The sequence below is a fragment of the Pterocles gutturalis genome, unplaced genomic scaffold (assembly GCF_000699245.1).
Source record: "Pterocles gutturalis isolate BGI_N339 unplaced genomic scaffold, ASM69924v1 scaffold32328, whole genome shotgun sequence".
Classification (NCBI taxonomy): domain Eukaryota; kingdom Metazoa; phylum Chordata; class Aves; order Pterocliformes; family Pteroclidae; genus Pterocles; species Pterocles gutturalis.
In genome coordinates this window covers 2976-18955 of record NW_010124040.1, presented here as the reverse complement: position 1 = coordinate 18955, position 15980 = coordinate 2976, and the positions used below count along the sequence as shown (strand labels likewise).

Sequence of the window (15980 nt, the reverse complement as noted above, 5' to 3'; positions counted from 1 at the left end):
TTGTACATGTGTGGGAAAAAAAAAAAAAACACCACAGATATATTTCACTTTATTTATTTGTTCTTCATTTTGATAGCACATTTCAATCACAGTTGCTAAATAGATCTTACAAGATCTTTCCCCTGTACTGGGAAAGAAGCAAAAAAAGGTCATGCATCAGATACTGAATGCATTCACATCAAGTATTTTGTACTTTGGGATTCTGAACATCATAAATAAGAGAATATTAAACCCGGTAGTTTTATTTTGTTTTTCCTAACAACATTGTTGTTACAGATCATAGCAGCTTAAAAGGTTTAAGACAGGTTAATCTACCTTGGATATTTTTATTTGAAAAAGTTTCTAATACAGCTTAGTAAGAGATTAAAAAAAGATACCCATGATGCACCTAATTAAAAAAATATAGAGGCCCAAACACTACAAAAGAATGTTTTAAAGACAAAGCATTTCATTGTAGTTTGTAGGACTTCAACCCACAGCGGCCCTTGTGCTTTGCCTAGGGATGCAATTTTGGAATTCCTTAGATGATGGTTAGGAAATTTAGCTTGTTTGCACAATGAAACATCTTTAAATTGGTCTGGGTTTCCAGAAATGCTGAACACCCATCCTTTAAGAGGTTCGAAGCTAGGCAAACAAAACCCTCCATTTATTCCTGCAAATATTGGCCAAAATACTAGGGATCTGCTAATACAGGTCCCAGGTCCATGAAAGTAGGATGCAAATCACTATAGGTTCTGTTACACGAGCTTCTTTGTTTCAAGCTTACATTTGAATATTTTGATGATCATTAGTAAGATATTCTTGCAATGGATAGATAAATCTAATTATAGGAGGGGAAAAAAAAAAGCTATTGTCACAAAGTAGCTAGCCGCACTCTGATTTAATGAAATGCAGACAAATTTATTGAGTATCTTCTTTTAGAAGACTTTTTACTACACACTGGTGACATATTACAAACACTCGGTCCTACAATGTGCAAAGCGCCCTAAACTGCTTTGTGAAATAACCAGGGAATGGAGGTGCTGGGTACGCCCGAGGAAACATTTCAGGAGATGGAGGATTAAACACATGAAGAAATCAAGATGTTGCAACATGTATAACCTTAATCTCTTGCTAGCAGGCACCAGCTTTCTGTAACCGTGCCTGCTGGCCCTGGTTGAGCTCTCAGCTGAGTTAGTGCTCTGCTGCTGGGAGCTCGCAGCAGCTCAGCTGGAAACAACCCAAAACTTCAAACTTTGGGCACAGGAACTGTGTGGAAAGCAGAACAAAGTAAAGAAGGAGGAAAGGTGAGTTTGAACTAACACTTACTTCAAGGTTTACAATGAATTTTAATCAAGTGTGGCTATACACTAAAAGGTCTTTTTATATCTGGAACTCAGACCTCTTTCTATGTGTGATAGGATCCATCACGTATCTTTGCAGCTATCACGTACTAAACCATATAGCTGCATGGTTAAAGTAGTCAACGTTTTAACACAACTAGTTAATGCTGTAACACCTCATCCAAGTTGTGCTATGTTCTTGGATGTCACGTCAAGCTGGTGACGACTTCGTAAACACATTCAGTCCAGCTATATACTTACTACCATTTCTTGTGCCAAGACTTTAATGTGCTTCAGTGCATGAAGGAAATTTACAACCAACTCCATGAATATATATTCCAGCTCTCCATTTCATTTCAGTTAAAAAAAAAAACAGCAGCAATTATATTATAGCTTCATAGTCGATATTTGTAACTTAGCTATAAACAAATGCTGATCTAAAGCTTTGCAGACAGCTCTCAGGCAAACTTAATTATTATAGAATTTATAGCAATATTAAGCACTTTTTTTTTTCCACTACTGCAGTTAATACTATCTTTTAATGACAACAAGTGGATATAAATTACATCTTTTCTGACATGGGTTTACTCTTCAAGTGGGAAAGCCAAGAAGAAGCCTGTTGTGACAACTCAGTGTAACAATATTTTTTTTACTCTTTAAATCATAGTTTAAAGTCAGGTAAATGTCTCCATACAGCAGAAAGGACTCTGGAGCAGATTAGCAATTTGTTTTTTGAATGGACATAACTTTGGTTGCTGTCTGTTTTAAGTATAAATTATATCTACTGAAGTTGGGTGTCTGGGGGAAAGGAGAAAAGAGGGTTTAAATCCAGAAAAAAAGCTTGAATTCTTCTGCAGTGTTAATTGGCTATCTTGACCAAAATTTATTCTGATTCAGATTGTCACTCAGCTGTTCTAATTCCACTGAGTCTTTGTAATGATCCAAATGGAAGAACAAGCTACTATAGAAAAAGCTTTGCCTTGTGACCTCAGTGTGAACCTATGCCCAGAAATGAGTTTCATCCTGCATGACTGAGCCTACATCGAGGCCTTGTCTCATTAATAGCTTTTCTTAATGCATACAACCACATTAACAACCTGATGTTTCTAGGAAGCAATGATTCAGCAAAGCCATTCTCTGATTTAATTTAAGTACCAGTGAAAGTGGACTGGTCTGTATACATTTTAGAGGACAGAAGGCAGGTTGATCTACCAGTACCTTTTTTTTTTTTTTTTAAATTAAAGAACTTGTCAGAATCCTGCCAAAAGAAATACTCTAATGAAATAGCCTTTGTCATGATCTCCCAACAGTCAAGAAGCCTCACCTGATGGTACAGGACAGAGATGAGCTAACTGCCCAGGAGGACCCACAGCCCAGCAGCACCAGCCATCCTGGGACAGGCTGCTCCGAGGAGGATGGAATGTCAAAAGCTACAGGATCAATTCAGTGCCCACCAGTCACCGTCACATCCCTGGGCTTCACCAGCACCTGTGAATTCACCTCCACAGCTCCTTTGTGAGGTAGGAAATTCCTACTCCCTCTCTTTCAGAAGAAAGTGAGGCATAACAAGATTAAGTTGTTCTCCTGGGGTCCCACAGGAAGTATGTGGTAAAGCTGAGGATTAATTTAATCCACTAGTTTAGTCATGGGACAGCCATTCTCTTCTCTTCTCTATGCCTAGAAACACTGGGCTTTTGACACAACCTTCATTTCTGCAAGCCATGAGCATCCTGGACAATATACACTGTCACAAGTGGTTTCACTTCCCTGTCCTGCTTGTCTGATTAAAGACTGTCTCAAACTGTAGAGATGTGTTGCACAACAGAGAGATCATCTTACCTAGCCTTTTGGGTCAGCCTCCAAGACAGACAAAGTTTAGCTGCAAAACTCAGATTTGAATCTTCTGTATAAATTAGAGCCCACTTCTGTTTGCTGCTTCCCTTCTTCCAGGAAACATGTAATATAATAAACACTACAGGCACAAGAGAAGTCAACAAACAAAAAATTCTACTATTAATTACAAACATTAGTGCAAACCACACAGCAGATTATTTTTAGTCAGCTCAGTATTTTCTGTAAGGTCATACAACTGAGGCTTTAAATATGGATGAATCACATTCTTTAGCCAAATAAGTAGTCAGCTTTGAAGTTCACTCACATAAGCAACCTGGATTCTGCTGCTACACATAATATTTTATACTACACATTTGTATAAATGCTATAATACTTTTTATTGAAAATATATTTAGTCCTGTGCTTTTATAAAATATAAATAACTAAAAGGCAATAAAGCCCAAATTCCAAAGATGAATTACATGTTTGGCTAAGAGACTTGTCTATCATAATCTTAACTGCCTACAATAGATGGTGTTTGTTTTTTAAAAATTTAAATGAGCCATTTGTCTATGTGCCTAAAAGCCAACACCTAAATCCATGCTTGACATTCAAATGCATGGCTCTGCTGTCAAAGTGAGTGCTCGCACCTTGACATCAGATGTGGGACACTGTTGGAAACTAGCTCCCATTTTTACATATTTTGATGTAGATGTAGGTGTATGGCTTTACTTCACATCACTTGAAAATTGGGGCCTTTCTGCCTAATTAAGAGTCAAACCTTGAAAGTTCCAGCCAGTTAAGAATGCTACAGGAATGCTGATCTCCCTGCTCATTTGTTCATGTTTGATGATAGTCATCAGAAAGAAGGTGAAAAACAAAAAATCAAAGTTTGAAAAAGTATTTCTCAAAATCCTTTGCTGGGCAAGGCCAATGGAGCTAGTGAAGGCTGTAGTTAGTGGTCTGTAACCCCCAGCAGCTGCAGCTGAATAGAGGAACTCTGAATTTCGAAAAGTGCACTTTTTCATTGTTCTCTTCTGCAATAAGAGACACCAGAGTTGAGCACTCTGTGTCTTCTGGAGAGACTCTCTCTCTTCAGAGGTTTTCATCCAGCCATTTTATATAGCTGTTTCTGGTCTGAACACCCGCAGAGAAATCAGTAGGCCAAATGGTGAATATCATACAGCCATGAAAGCAGTCATCGAAGTGATCAAGCGTGACTTCCACGCCGGCGTTCTCCAAGCGCTTGGCGTACATCACCCCGTCGTCTCGCAGGACGTCATTCTCACAGGTCAGGATGTAAGTCTTTGGCTGCAGCTGCAGAGTTTCATTTTCTGCAAGCAGTGGCACTGCTCGTACATCAAGCAGCGCTGGTATCTCCTGGATGATTTCAGCCTCGCCTGTGGTTTGTATTACAGGCTTGTAGTTCTTTTTGAATGATGAAGGCAGCAGAGATGTCCAGTTCAGACGTCCTCTGAAAGAGAGAGCTTGGCCAACATCAAGGGCAGTGTGGTTGTTAATCAGCAGCGAGTGAGCCAAGTCATAATTACCATTGAAATAATCTATCCAGTAGTTGATCATGACATAACGAGGAAGAACGGGCATATTCATGTTCTGCTGATAAGAAGGTGTATTGAAGTCAAATGCCTGAAGGACTGGATAAATTAAGGCCTGAAGTTTCGGTCTGATGGTCAAATTCTCATCTTTGCTAAGCTGTGGGAAGAACACAGGACAGAATTGGGATTATGAAGAAAACATCACAATATCAGCCCAGAACTTCATATAAGCAACCCTTCATTCGACAATTTTTAGGCTGAATTCTGCTTTTATGCAGATAATGTTGCTCTTTTGTCTGAAATATTATCAGCCTGACCATTTTCTTCGCTTAATAGGATGGCCAGTCAGGCAGAGACCCAGTATCCTGTCTCCAACAGAAATCAGTGGCAGAAGTTTACTGAAGGGTGTAAGAAGAAAAAAAAAAGTGTAAAGTGGCATTTTGCTAATGCAGTTCCCAGTTTAACAGTTGGCAACTGAAGGGACTTCCTGAATCAAAGGAGCTATTCTTGCTTTTAACAGTTTTTCAAGGAGTTTTCTTCCATGAATTTATCTAATTTTTTTCTTTTTTTTTTTTTTTGAGCATATGCAAACTGTTGGCATCCACAGTTTTCTCTAGCAAAGTCTCACCAGGTACAGAAGCACCTCTCTGTGTTTGCCTTGGAACTGACATCCGCATTTGATTTGAGCCTACCAATTATAAATTTGGTACCCCCTAATCTGTTTCTGGAAGAATCAGCAAACACTTGTTTTACTTCATCTTCTACATGACATACACAGTTCTCTATCATGTCTCATCTTGTCTGTCTCTTTTGCAGGCTGAAGGATCTTAATGTATGTAACCTCTCCCTGAAACAATCCTACATCACTGATTTTATTAAAAAGAAATATGCATCAGGGAAACTTCCAAAACATAGTACTGTCATGTTTATCAGTCCTAGATATTGAAACTTTTAGTGTAACTGTCCCCTATTAATTTTTTCACCCTAATTCAATATTGCAAGGTTGTCATGATAATTAGTTGTCTGGACATGGTATCTGCTTTCTTATCACCGATGGTTATGGCAATACGAAAAAGCTAATAGTAATATTTCCCTCAACCATGAAAAATATTATTACTTGCCTCAGGCTGCCTTTAAAATCTTTACTAGGTTAAATTCAGATTACATTTAAGCTGGAGATATACAAAAGAAATTTCCTTAAAATTGCAAAATGCTACAGGAAGACAATTTACCAAAAGAATTAAGCTTCATTTATTGTATTTTTTGCCCTTTGTTTGTAATTGAAAGAAATAAAAATATATCTTCAGAGAGAAGCATCTAAAAATACGAAGCTAAATTGATAAATTACACACGTACCTTAGTTACCTACTTAGAAAAATAAAAATTCACCAGCAAAAGGGGTAAACGAAGTCATTTAGCTACTTACTCTTAAAATCTGACCCATAACAACGCGTAACTGTAGGAAGACATTGCAAGCTATGTGATTCATATTGCGACTGACTAATTTTTCTTCTGTAAAGTGACTAGATGCTGGCTTTCTACCATTCTGTTTTTAGGGTTGGCACATCACCTTGTGATGATGCAGCACAAAGAATCTGTCAACCTATATGCATCACTAAATTAGGGACTGTCGTAGTGTAATATATAACAGACACTGGATGTTACCTCCTGACACACAGCAGCTGCCAAATTTCCTCCTGCGCTATCACCAGAAATTGCGATTCGACTTGGGTCAACTGAATACTCAGCTAAGACATCAGGCTGCAAAAAATGCTTAGTAGCACGAAGAGCATCATGGAATTGCTCAGGGAAGCACACCTCTGGTACCAGCCTGTATCTACAAAAGAAAAGAGATGAGATACAATTATTACCATCAGTGTACTTCTCTTTCAGGATTAATAGGCTATATCAGGTATTCCTTAAAGGCAAATAACTAATTCATTAGGATAAATACCATGGGAAAAATATGAGGTGTGTAATCCGTACGTAAGACTTAATCTTATAATTAATGTTCTAATTCTGAAAGATTAATATGCACCTACTAGATCTGAATAATACCAAGATACTATAAAATTGTGAGGCACTTCCCAAGGATTTCCCAATAGAGGATTTCATCATACGTTATAAAAATGAATGAATATTTAAAACACCCTTGGCAAGGGATTCATTACAATCAGCCTGGTTCTGATCCAAATCCAACCTTAACTAGTATGAGGGAGAATCTGTCATATACACCCCACAGCATGAACCTTGCTATACCTCTGTGTCGTGAAATGAACGATAGCCAGGAAGTGAAGTAATACCAATTTGCTCCATTGCAAGAGGTTCAAGAATTCCTGTACCGAGGAATGGAGCAGGAATATACCCATTGTGTGCAGGTGGAGAGACTGATGCACAGAGAATAAACAGTCTGCCCAGGAACAGATAGCAGCTGAGTCCCATTCACAAGATTTTCTCAGTTTCTAAATAATGGTGCAGGAGAAGTCTGTTCATATTTACTGAATATTTTGTAATCTAAGAGTTGTTACTAGGCCTTATGGCACGAAGCATGTCTTCTGTTTGTAGCTTTTCAATCTACAGACTTTACATATTCACAGCAGAGCTGAGCAAAACAAGCAAAACAAAATCCAGTTTTATGATTCAAAACATTGTCTTCAGAATCTAAGCTAAAAAAAAATTTCATACGCTGAATAAATTTTAAACTTAGGTTACACGAAAAGTGTTTCAAACTCTAAATCTGATCTGCTTTCAGAAAACAATCTATATATTGCATCAGCTACAAAGGAATACCAGCGAGGCCTTTGGGAACTCCTTGCAAAACTGGGTAACAGACTGTGCATACATCATGAAAGCAAGACGTGTAATTAAACCAATGAGAAATCTAATTAGTCTTCACTAATTGAGTACAAACGCCTTGACTGAAAGATATAATGGCTAAGGAGAAGAGGTAAACAATAACTCAGACCAACATGCAGAATTATACCACCATAAATTAGAAAAGGAATAATAAGGAACTTTTCAATACTGTGATCGCTACTAGTCTGGAATAACCAACAGCTGCTTTTTATCTTTTCATTGTTTCTACTAATAAACAACAAAGAAGTTTAAAAAAGTGACCCTTTAAATTACACTGTAAGTATTGAATGAGTAACATCAATTCCATATAATTAAGTTACAATTAGATCACAGGGTTTGGTATGTAATCAACTGCAGGTGGGAAACTTGAGCAGTTATATCAAATGATTGGGTTTGCAAAAGAAAATATTGACGTGGACAATAAGGATGGGAAAAGTACCAATCAAGTTGGAGTCATCTAGGTAATGTAGTTAGCTAGTTGAGAGGTTTGTTTATCTTGGAATTGTTTAGTGGGTTAAAGAGTAAAAATATCAGACTGGTAAAGAGAATTACTGTACAAGTTAAAGCCTTATACACAAGCCAGTAACAAGGGAAAAGCTAAAAGAACGATGTTACGTATTTCTAATACCTTAAAATTACTCAATCAGTTTTAGGCTACTCACTCAACTGAGACAACGACAGCATTGAGAGATTGAGCCATGATTCTGCAGAGATTGTTATAAAGGCTTGTTCCTGGAATGAAAGGACATGGTGTTACAGACATAGGAGTCCATTTATGTCAATATTCTCAAAACCGTACGTAAGCCTTCTCAGAAAATATAAAGATATCATACAAATATAAGCAAAATAAATGAGATCAGCTTGCAATAGATAAACTGCCAAATGCATACTGTAGCACAAGGAACATAATTCACGCCTGGAGAACTCCTGCAGCCTAATGCTTTCTTTCTCATCTGTTTCTTGGTGACTTGGGGCATGTCATTTCATCCACCTATCACAATTCTCTCAGATGGGCAAAATTTAAGCTACCCAGTGGCTTGGGGGCATTAGCATCCAGAAACAGTTATGACTGTATGAGTCACTACTCGTTGTTCATTTTATTATAACATGCATTGCTTTGATTCAAATGAGTTGCCCTATTAATGTCAACCGAGCTACTCATTTAAGGGAGGATTAATCACAGCTATCCAATTTATCAGTGGACTGATTTTCTTTAATTTTATTCCTTTCCAGTTAGTTAATTGTTGGTTCCCGGTACTATAAAATATACTAAGACACTAAATGTTTTCTAAAGTATCTAGTCTTAGAATTTAATATTTAGCTGTAACATTTGTGCCATTAACATCTGCATCTTGGACTCGAGGATAGCATCTGACACAGCTGAGTTACAGCCATCCAAAGTGTGGTAATTTAATATAAACTTTTTACACAAGAATTATATGCCAACTGTTACAGAACAAATGAGGTGGGCAGGATGGTAACAAACATCCCTTAGGCAGGCTTAAGAAAACCCATCTCAAAGCACCGTTCCTCTGTAGAAGAGGAGCAAAATTTTTAACTGCTTTAGGACAAAGAGACTGGGATTTCCAAATGCACATGAAGGCCAGATTTTAAAGTTATTTAGAAACTTAAATTTCACCTAAGTCATAGCCTAAGTGACTTACACATGCCTAGTCCAAATGCAATCACTACAGTCTTTGTTTTGGAACATTTCAGTAAACCGTGTTAATGTTCTGTTTCTACAGATGAAGCCATGGGATGCATCAGGGCTGTATGGATTTCATGATGTCGCAGGAGCAACGGGGAAGGCAAAGAGGCAAGACTCCTATCGGATCTGGATCTTGGAGCAGCCATGAGAACCATATGCCCTTTCCCCTCACAAGGCTTTTCTCCTCTCATATGATGCGGTAGGATCAGTGGTTAGCTTATCCTTGCCCATAGCTACACCTCACTTTCTCTGTCCATGTTTGTGGCTCATCATTGGAGTAAAAAGCACTAATTTTCAACGTAATTTCTGCTAGTGGTGGCAGTGGTTCCCTAAGGTAGGTGGCCAGACCATGGGATGGGAACCCACCTCTACTGGTTTCCTTCGTCACACTGCTTGTTGTCTGTGAGCAGCAGCATGTATTCCATGTATTCCAAGTACGTGGTAGTTAAGAGCTAAACATTAGCAATGCGGTTACCTGCAGTGTTGTTCAGACCACTCTTCTACTAATCATTGTGTGAAAATGGTGCAAAACTCTTACACATAGTCACTGGATCTTCATCAGAGGACTGACATTTGCACATGACCATAGAAAATGGGAGACTGGCCCAAACAGCGCATCCAGGCTTCCCAGGAATTTAAATAAGCTATTTTGTCCTCTCAGGATGTAACAAAATTAGCCTTTTGGTCCTTTTACAGCTCATGGGCAGGTAAGAGGTGCATTTTTGCTGTATGTTCACAATATTTTCCCCCCCACCTCCTAGAGCTGATCTACCAGAGTGGAGACAGTTACTACTGTATTCAGGTACATCTTAGCAAAATTGTCAAACCAGCTTTTGGCTTCTCCTGGTAGGAGAGAACCAGACCAGAATCCTATTTAATTACTGGCAGACACATACTTGCACTTGCCAAGGCCCAGCCCCCTCCGTGGATGTAAATAACGCTGCGCTTGAGCCTTTCATCTCGCTTTGCAGGAGGTTCAAACACTCTGACTTCCACACCATCAAAAACAGTATCTGTGATGTTAATGTCTTCAGAGGAGACAGACTTCAGCTTGTCAAAGGTACAAATTAAATAATTCAGAACTATCAAGTGATGGCTGAGTCTCAGATAGTGAATCAGGTGACACTAGGAAAAAAAAAGAAAAAAGGAGATTTCTGTTACTTCAGAGCATATCATATAATACTGCACTGATATTTAATGCAACCATCTTCAAAGGACAGGTCCTATATGAAAATGAAGATGGCTTCTTAGAATATTCACTGGAAAAGGAATGATTATCAAAGACCTCTAATGCTTTTAAAGCTGTACTAAAACAAACCCCTGTCCATAAAAGATCCTCTGTTGTCAAAACAAATCAAACCATGAGCACTACGTGGATCAAGACAACTGTGAATGGGCACTCAGATCCTGCCTTTGAAAGACACCTCTGAAAGGAGACTAACCTCACCAGCATGCTCCACTAAGGGACTTGGGAGGCTCCTCAGACCGGTGCCAGCAGATGGCAATGCCACACAGGCAAAGTTTTTGTGGTGGTAAGGATTGCAAAAATGCAAAGTATTTCTTTTGTTCCACCCCAAAGCATAAATCTTTCCACTTCTGAATTACCAAAGTTCTCAAGGATTGCAAATAAATTTGAAAACAGGAATGGTCTTAAAGGAATATAATAGTTGTTTATTGGCTTGTCCTATATTTACCTGCTGAATTGGGAAGGATCTGAAACGCTATCCAAAATCACAGGTTAGCGATGTTCTTTTTTCTAAGCCCAGAGACTGAAGTGTATTACTTTTTTATTTGTGGGGGTAAAACACTACAAAAATTAAGAATGATCTGATCTTTCTGTCCCCTTATGGTAGAAGGTGAGAGATTTTTATCCTTTTTGGCTATCCAGGATTTTTATTTTCATGTTTATTTTTCAAACTTTGCCCTGGATAACCCGTTTCCCTCAACAAACAGTACTGGGATCCAAGGCACTCCTCCAGCCTAAATGGTCACAACTGGCTCCCCACGGATGACCTGCACACTATTTGTAGCGCATGCTTGTTCCCATTCCTTAGGTGGTGCAGAAGGGGTGGCAAAGGGTGAGCCAAAGGACTGCAGGGACTACGATGACCAGAACGGCCATTAAAGAGAAAAAGTAGAGGGGGTCTTTCCCCTCTTGCAAAGTTAATCTCTGTCCTTGTGATGAAGGCTAGAAATTGGATAATCACCTTAGCCTTTTGTACAACTTTCTCAGCCAAGGCCATGGAGATGGGAGGTAAAATTAATACATATACCTAATGTACACCTGTAGGACCATTACCATAAGGAAAACGGTCAGCTGTGACCTTTTATTTTATGTACAGGGACCAAATACTTGGAATAAGAGGTGTACTGTTAGGTGCCATGGCGTGTGCCTACACACGACCACTGTACTGTTTTAATTCTGCTAGTACCACTAGTGCAGCGCAAACCTGCTGGCAGGAATTAAAGCTGCTGACATCGGAGAGAGAGCAGGGTCAGGCACTGGTCTGACTGCATTCACGTTGTGGACAACAGATAGTTGCCATAGTTTAACCTGTACAAAAACTAAGTGGAAGCCAAGTCTGCTTCCTCGTGACAGACATGATTTTGCAAATGAGAGTTTCAGAGTCTCTTTCTGGTTTCTATTATCTGTTCACAGGAACAGCTAGTTCATGTTACTGACTTGGGTTTGTTTACCATACTTCTGCAGTGCAGTTTTCACAGCCACTTTTGGTGCCAAGTCTTGGTTTCTCTGCCCAGAGTGCCTGCTCATGGCGAAGGAACGGCTGACAGAGGCAAACACACACCTCCAGAGGAAAAACAAATTCTGAAGCATTCAGCAGCATCCATGCCAAAGATCATCTGTCTCCTTAGGTCTACAGCCCCAGCTGTAGACCCCACTTCCACTGCAGATTGCTGTAGAAACAGACAAGCTTTGATATTTTTCCCCCAAAAAAATCTATACCAAATGAAATGGGCTGCTATGTGAACAGGGAAGAGGAATCCACCTCCAAAACAAGAGCTCACAATAAAGACTTTATTTTCTTGCTTAGCTTGTACTATCATCACCCTGCTGAGAGAGTTTTGTGGGAATACAAATATTACAATGTTTGCTGCTTTTTGGATGGAATATAATTTCTTTATACTGGAAGGCTTTTCTCTGGGAGAAGAAACACGAAGCATCCACCCGACAGGAAGAAATGCTGAATTCACAAGGCTGTCTGTACCTCTGAATTTCAGATCATGCTTTTCTCCCACCGTTACTTAAAAATTCCCACAAGAAAACCCAGTTCAAGTTTGAAATCTGAAGAGTAATACATCTATTCATTATTTGGCAAAGATGTAACCAGCTACAGATCGGATCCTCCCTGTGCCCCACGGAGGCTCCCAGGGAAGGTAACTGCTGGGAAGCAATCCAGAAATACTGCCAGGCAAAACAACATTTTTGTAGAGATTTTTTTTTTTTTTCAGCCTGACATCCCATTTTAGTTTTCTCCCACTTTAGTTCACATTCTTTGTAGACGAGATTACCACACGTTCCCTGGAACCAGAAATGCTTTATTTCCAAGGCTAGTTAGTGTTTACTGAGAAGTGTTTTGCCCTGTTCTTTAAACAGCAGAGCACCGTGGCCATCTGCAGGCTATCACCCTCTTTCATGGCCTTTTTTTTCCCCTATAATAGACTACTCTTTCCAAGAATCTAAAACCCAAAAACCTGGAAGAGATGCTTGATATGTTAGGGCACAAAAGCAACAGTCCTGATTTTTTTGTTAGGCGTAGGCAGGTTTTTTTCCCAAGCACTTATCAGACAGATTCTTTGTAAGTATAGCTATCTAACCAGCCTAGTTGGTTGTCATTTGTAAGGCATCAGGATTGCACTTTTTGCTGGCGAAGAGCTAGTCTTGCCCAAAGTTCTTACAACTAAAATTCTTGTAGTTTTTTTCTTGATAAATAAATACTTAAAGTAGATACATAATATCTTATCACTCTGTAATATAACTACTGTCAGAAGATGACGTGTTTAATGGTTGGATAACTCTCTTCTAGGACTACATTGCCGCCCAAAGCGCAGACCTGCCGCGGGCTGTCCTTCCCCGGCACCTTTCTTGTGTTGGCACTAACAAATGCAAAGCCTCAGAGCATGACCTTGCTGCACCAGCTCCATATGAACCCAGCAAAACCAGAGAAACACCACTGAACTTCAGCCAGGTCACTATCTTACTGATAACCCATGGGAGGAAAGAGGGAGTGGGGAAGGAATGGGACCAGCCCTTTTGGCAGCAGTCCACTGTTGGATTGCCTTAAATCCGTTACAAAACTGTATCTGGTCATCTCATGTGAGCAATAACTAGTTTGATCTTTGCTGGTATTCATCATTTTTGCCACCCTTCCTCTGATAACATGCAGGACTGTTGCAAGCTATCAAATATAGCATGTAAATCTATTTGGGAGTTACGTGTGTGCATGTTTATGCCCGCGGAAGAGAAACAGTGATGTTCTCTGGTGAAAAGGGAGAGAAGACAGTGCTGTAAGAATACAAGCTAGAGTAAAGGAAGAGAAAGCAAAAGGACAAGGGGGAAATTAAAAGACTACAGAAAAAAGTCAAGACAAACTCACAGAAAGAGGATATAGTATAAAGATGAAAGCCCTGTGGGCATTAGCCCAGAATTGTGCCAGACACAGGCATGGCACATCACTCGCTCTGGGTCACAGCCGCACATTTTCCCACGTAAGGACTAGTTTTATGCATCCATCTGAATAAACACTTTTGTTTCCTAAACAGGTAACTCCAGGGAAGTGTGGCTGATGAACTTCACAGCGTTATGGGCTGGAATGACCAATGGGTTGACACCCGCCGAGAGAGCCAAGCTGCTGGGAAGCGAGGTAGAGCCGGGTGGGCAGGAGGTCCCCAGGAGGGGAGGGCTGGACAGGCTGGTGAGGAAAACGGGAGCCTTTCACTGGTGTTTGAGCCCACTCAGCAAATATCCACTGTGGACATATTACAGTAGCGCTACTGACAATCTATTGCTCATCTCCGATTGCAGCTTTTCATTTTGTGGCCATTGGCTCTCCCTGACCCACAGCTGCCTCAGCAGCAGTGTGATCTACACTCTCACTGTCATGCTCCCCAGCTCTCCAACAAGTCAGGCAAAGCAACCACTACAGCCACAATCTTACCAGGACATCCCCATAGCAGGGGTTTTCAGTTAGGGACAACCCAGGTAGCCCCTAGAGACTAAAACATTCAAGACTGCCATCCTCCTCCTGGTAAATTCTTTGGTGAGGGGTAGCAGACATGGAAAGATTTAATTGATGTAGAAAAATTTTCCAATAAATGAAAAAAAGGAGTCAAGGTTGTGATAAAAAGCAGAGAACGAACAAAGTACTGTACTACAGAGGCACCTTTAATCACCAATAGCTGCCTCTAAACTATTAGGATTCTTCTATTAGCTCCTCAGCTGGTAATTTCACAAAGGATCCCAAATGCTCACTGCTATTGTGCTTACCTCCCTCCTGGACCCATACTCCATATTAGTCATGGGCTCTGTATGACAAAAAAATATCCAAAACTGTTTTCCTATTGCTAAAGTCTATTAACCTCTAACAGTACTCAGCACATTGGGATTCTTTGTCCTCATATGGCTTCCATAGCTGACACTGTCCAGCTTCACATCTCTGACCTTTAGCCATGAAATTATTGCAACAGGTCGCATTCAGACAGCACACAAAGGCAGCGTGCCTCTGAAGCCAAGCCGAAGGCATCAGCTGCTTCCTCCACTGCCTCTGCAGCTGGTCAGACCCAAGGTCCTGCGCTGACCTTTCAGGCCTCGGCGGGATCAGGCATTAAGCAAACAGCTACGGCTCTTTCTTCATACAACACTGCTCGGGACCAAGCCAAGTCTCACTCATGACCCAAATGAGTAATGATGCTGGCAGTGGGAGACTGAGCTGTCTAAAACTAAACCTCCCACCTTAAAAGATGCAGGTAGTATCCTAAATTCTGGCATCACTTTGCCAAACACATTTCTATAACATTAGAGTCCAAAATGCCAACTACACTAATCTCTATTATTGACTACAGATATTAAAAAATAAACGGGAATAATTTCCCCATTTACGCAGAACAGATTGTTTCATGTGCATTTAATGCAGTTTACCCTGTTTAAAGGTGAACGTCTATTTTATTTCACAGAACTATTTCTTAATGCAGGTGCACTGTTGCCCAGTAATGAATATGTATTTTTAACACTGTTATACGAAGACAGTCCTCAAAGACAAGTGCTCTTAATTTTATCAATTTCCTTCAGAACTGAAAAGAAGCCAAGAAGACTGTTTCACAGTTTATTAATTAGAAGCAGAAACTAGATTACATTTTAATGTAAGGTTTTGTGCACGTACCTATTCATCTATGATTGATCTGCTTTTATACTAGAGACAAAAGTTACCTTTTGCAGCAAACAGGACTGCCAGTGTGATTCAGTTTCTCCTCAGGTGCCACTGCTGTGAGACCTATCCACCACAACTTCATTTACTGTAAACCAATTCCAAGACTGTGTTCTTGCATGCAAAGACACCAACAACTTACTTGGCTGGCTACAGCTACGATTTACATCTGTCCAGAAGTCACCTATGCTGAAATATATGGGTAGGTAGATATTGCTAACAGCTGTCCCAGCTAACAAAAAAAAAAAAAAAAAAAAAATCC

The 15980-nt window shown here is 39.9% G+C and overlaps 1 protein-coding gene across 1 annotated transcript; it reads right to left on the bottom strand.

Annotated features, from left to right (window-relative positions):
* Window positions 1-4250: 4250 nt before the first annotated feature.
* Window positions 4251-10400, bottom strand: NCEH1 (neutral cholesterol ester hydrolase 1; the record flags this gene model as incomplete). Its single annotated transcript, XM_010078142.1, has 4 exons — window positions 4251-4868; window positions 6377-6548; window positions 8230-8299; window positions 10172-10400. Coding segments are annotated over 4 exons (1089 nt in total), but the record flags the coding sequence as incomplete, so codon positions are not given.
* Between the last annotated feature and the right edge of the window lie 5580 nt (window positions 10401-15980).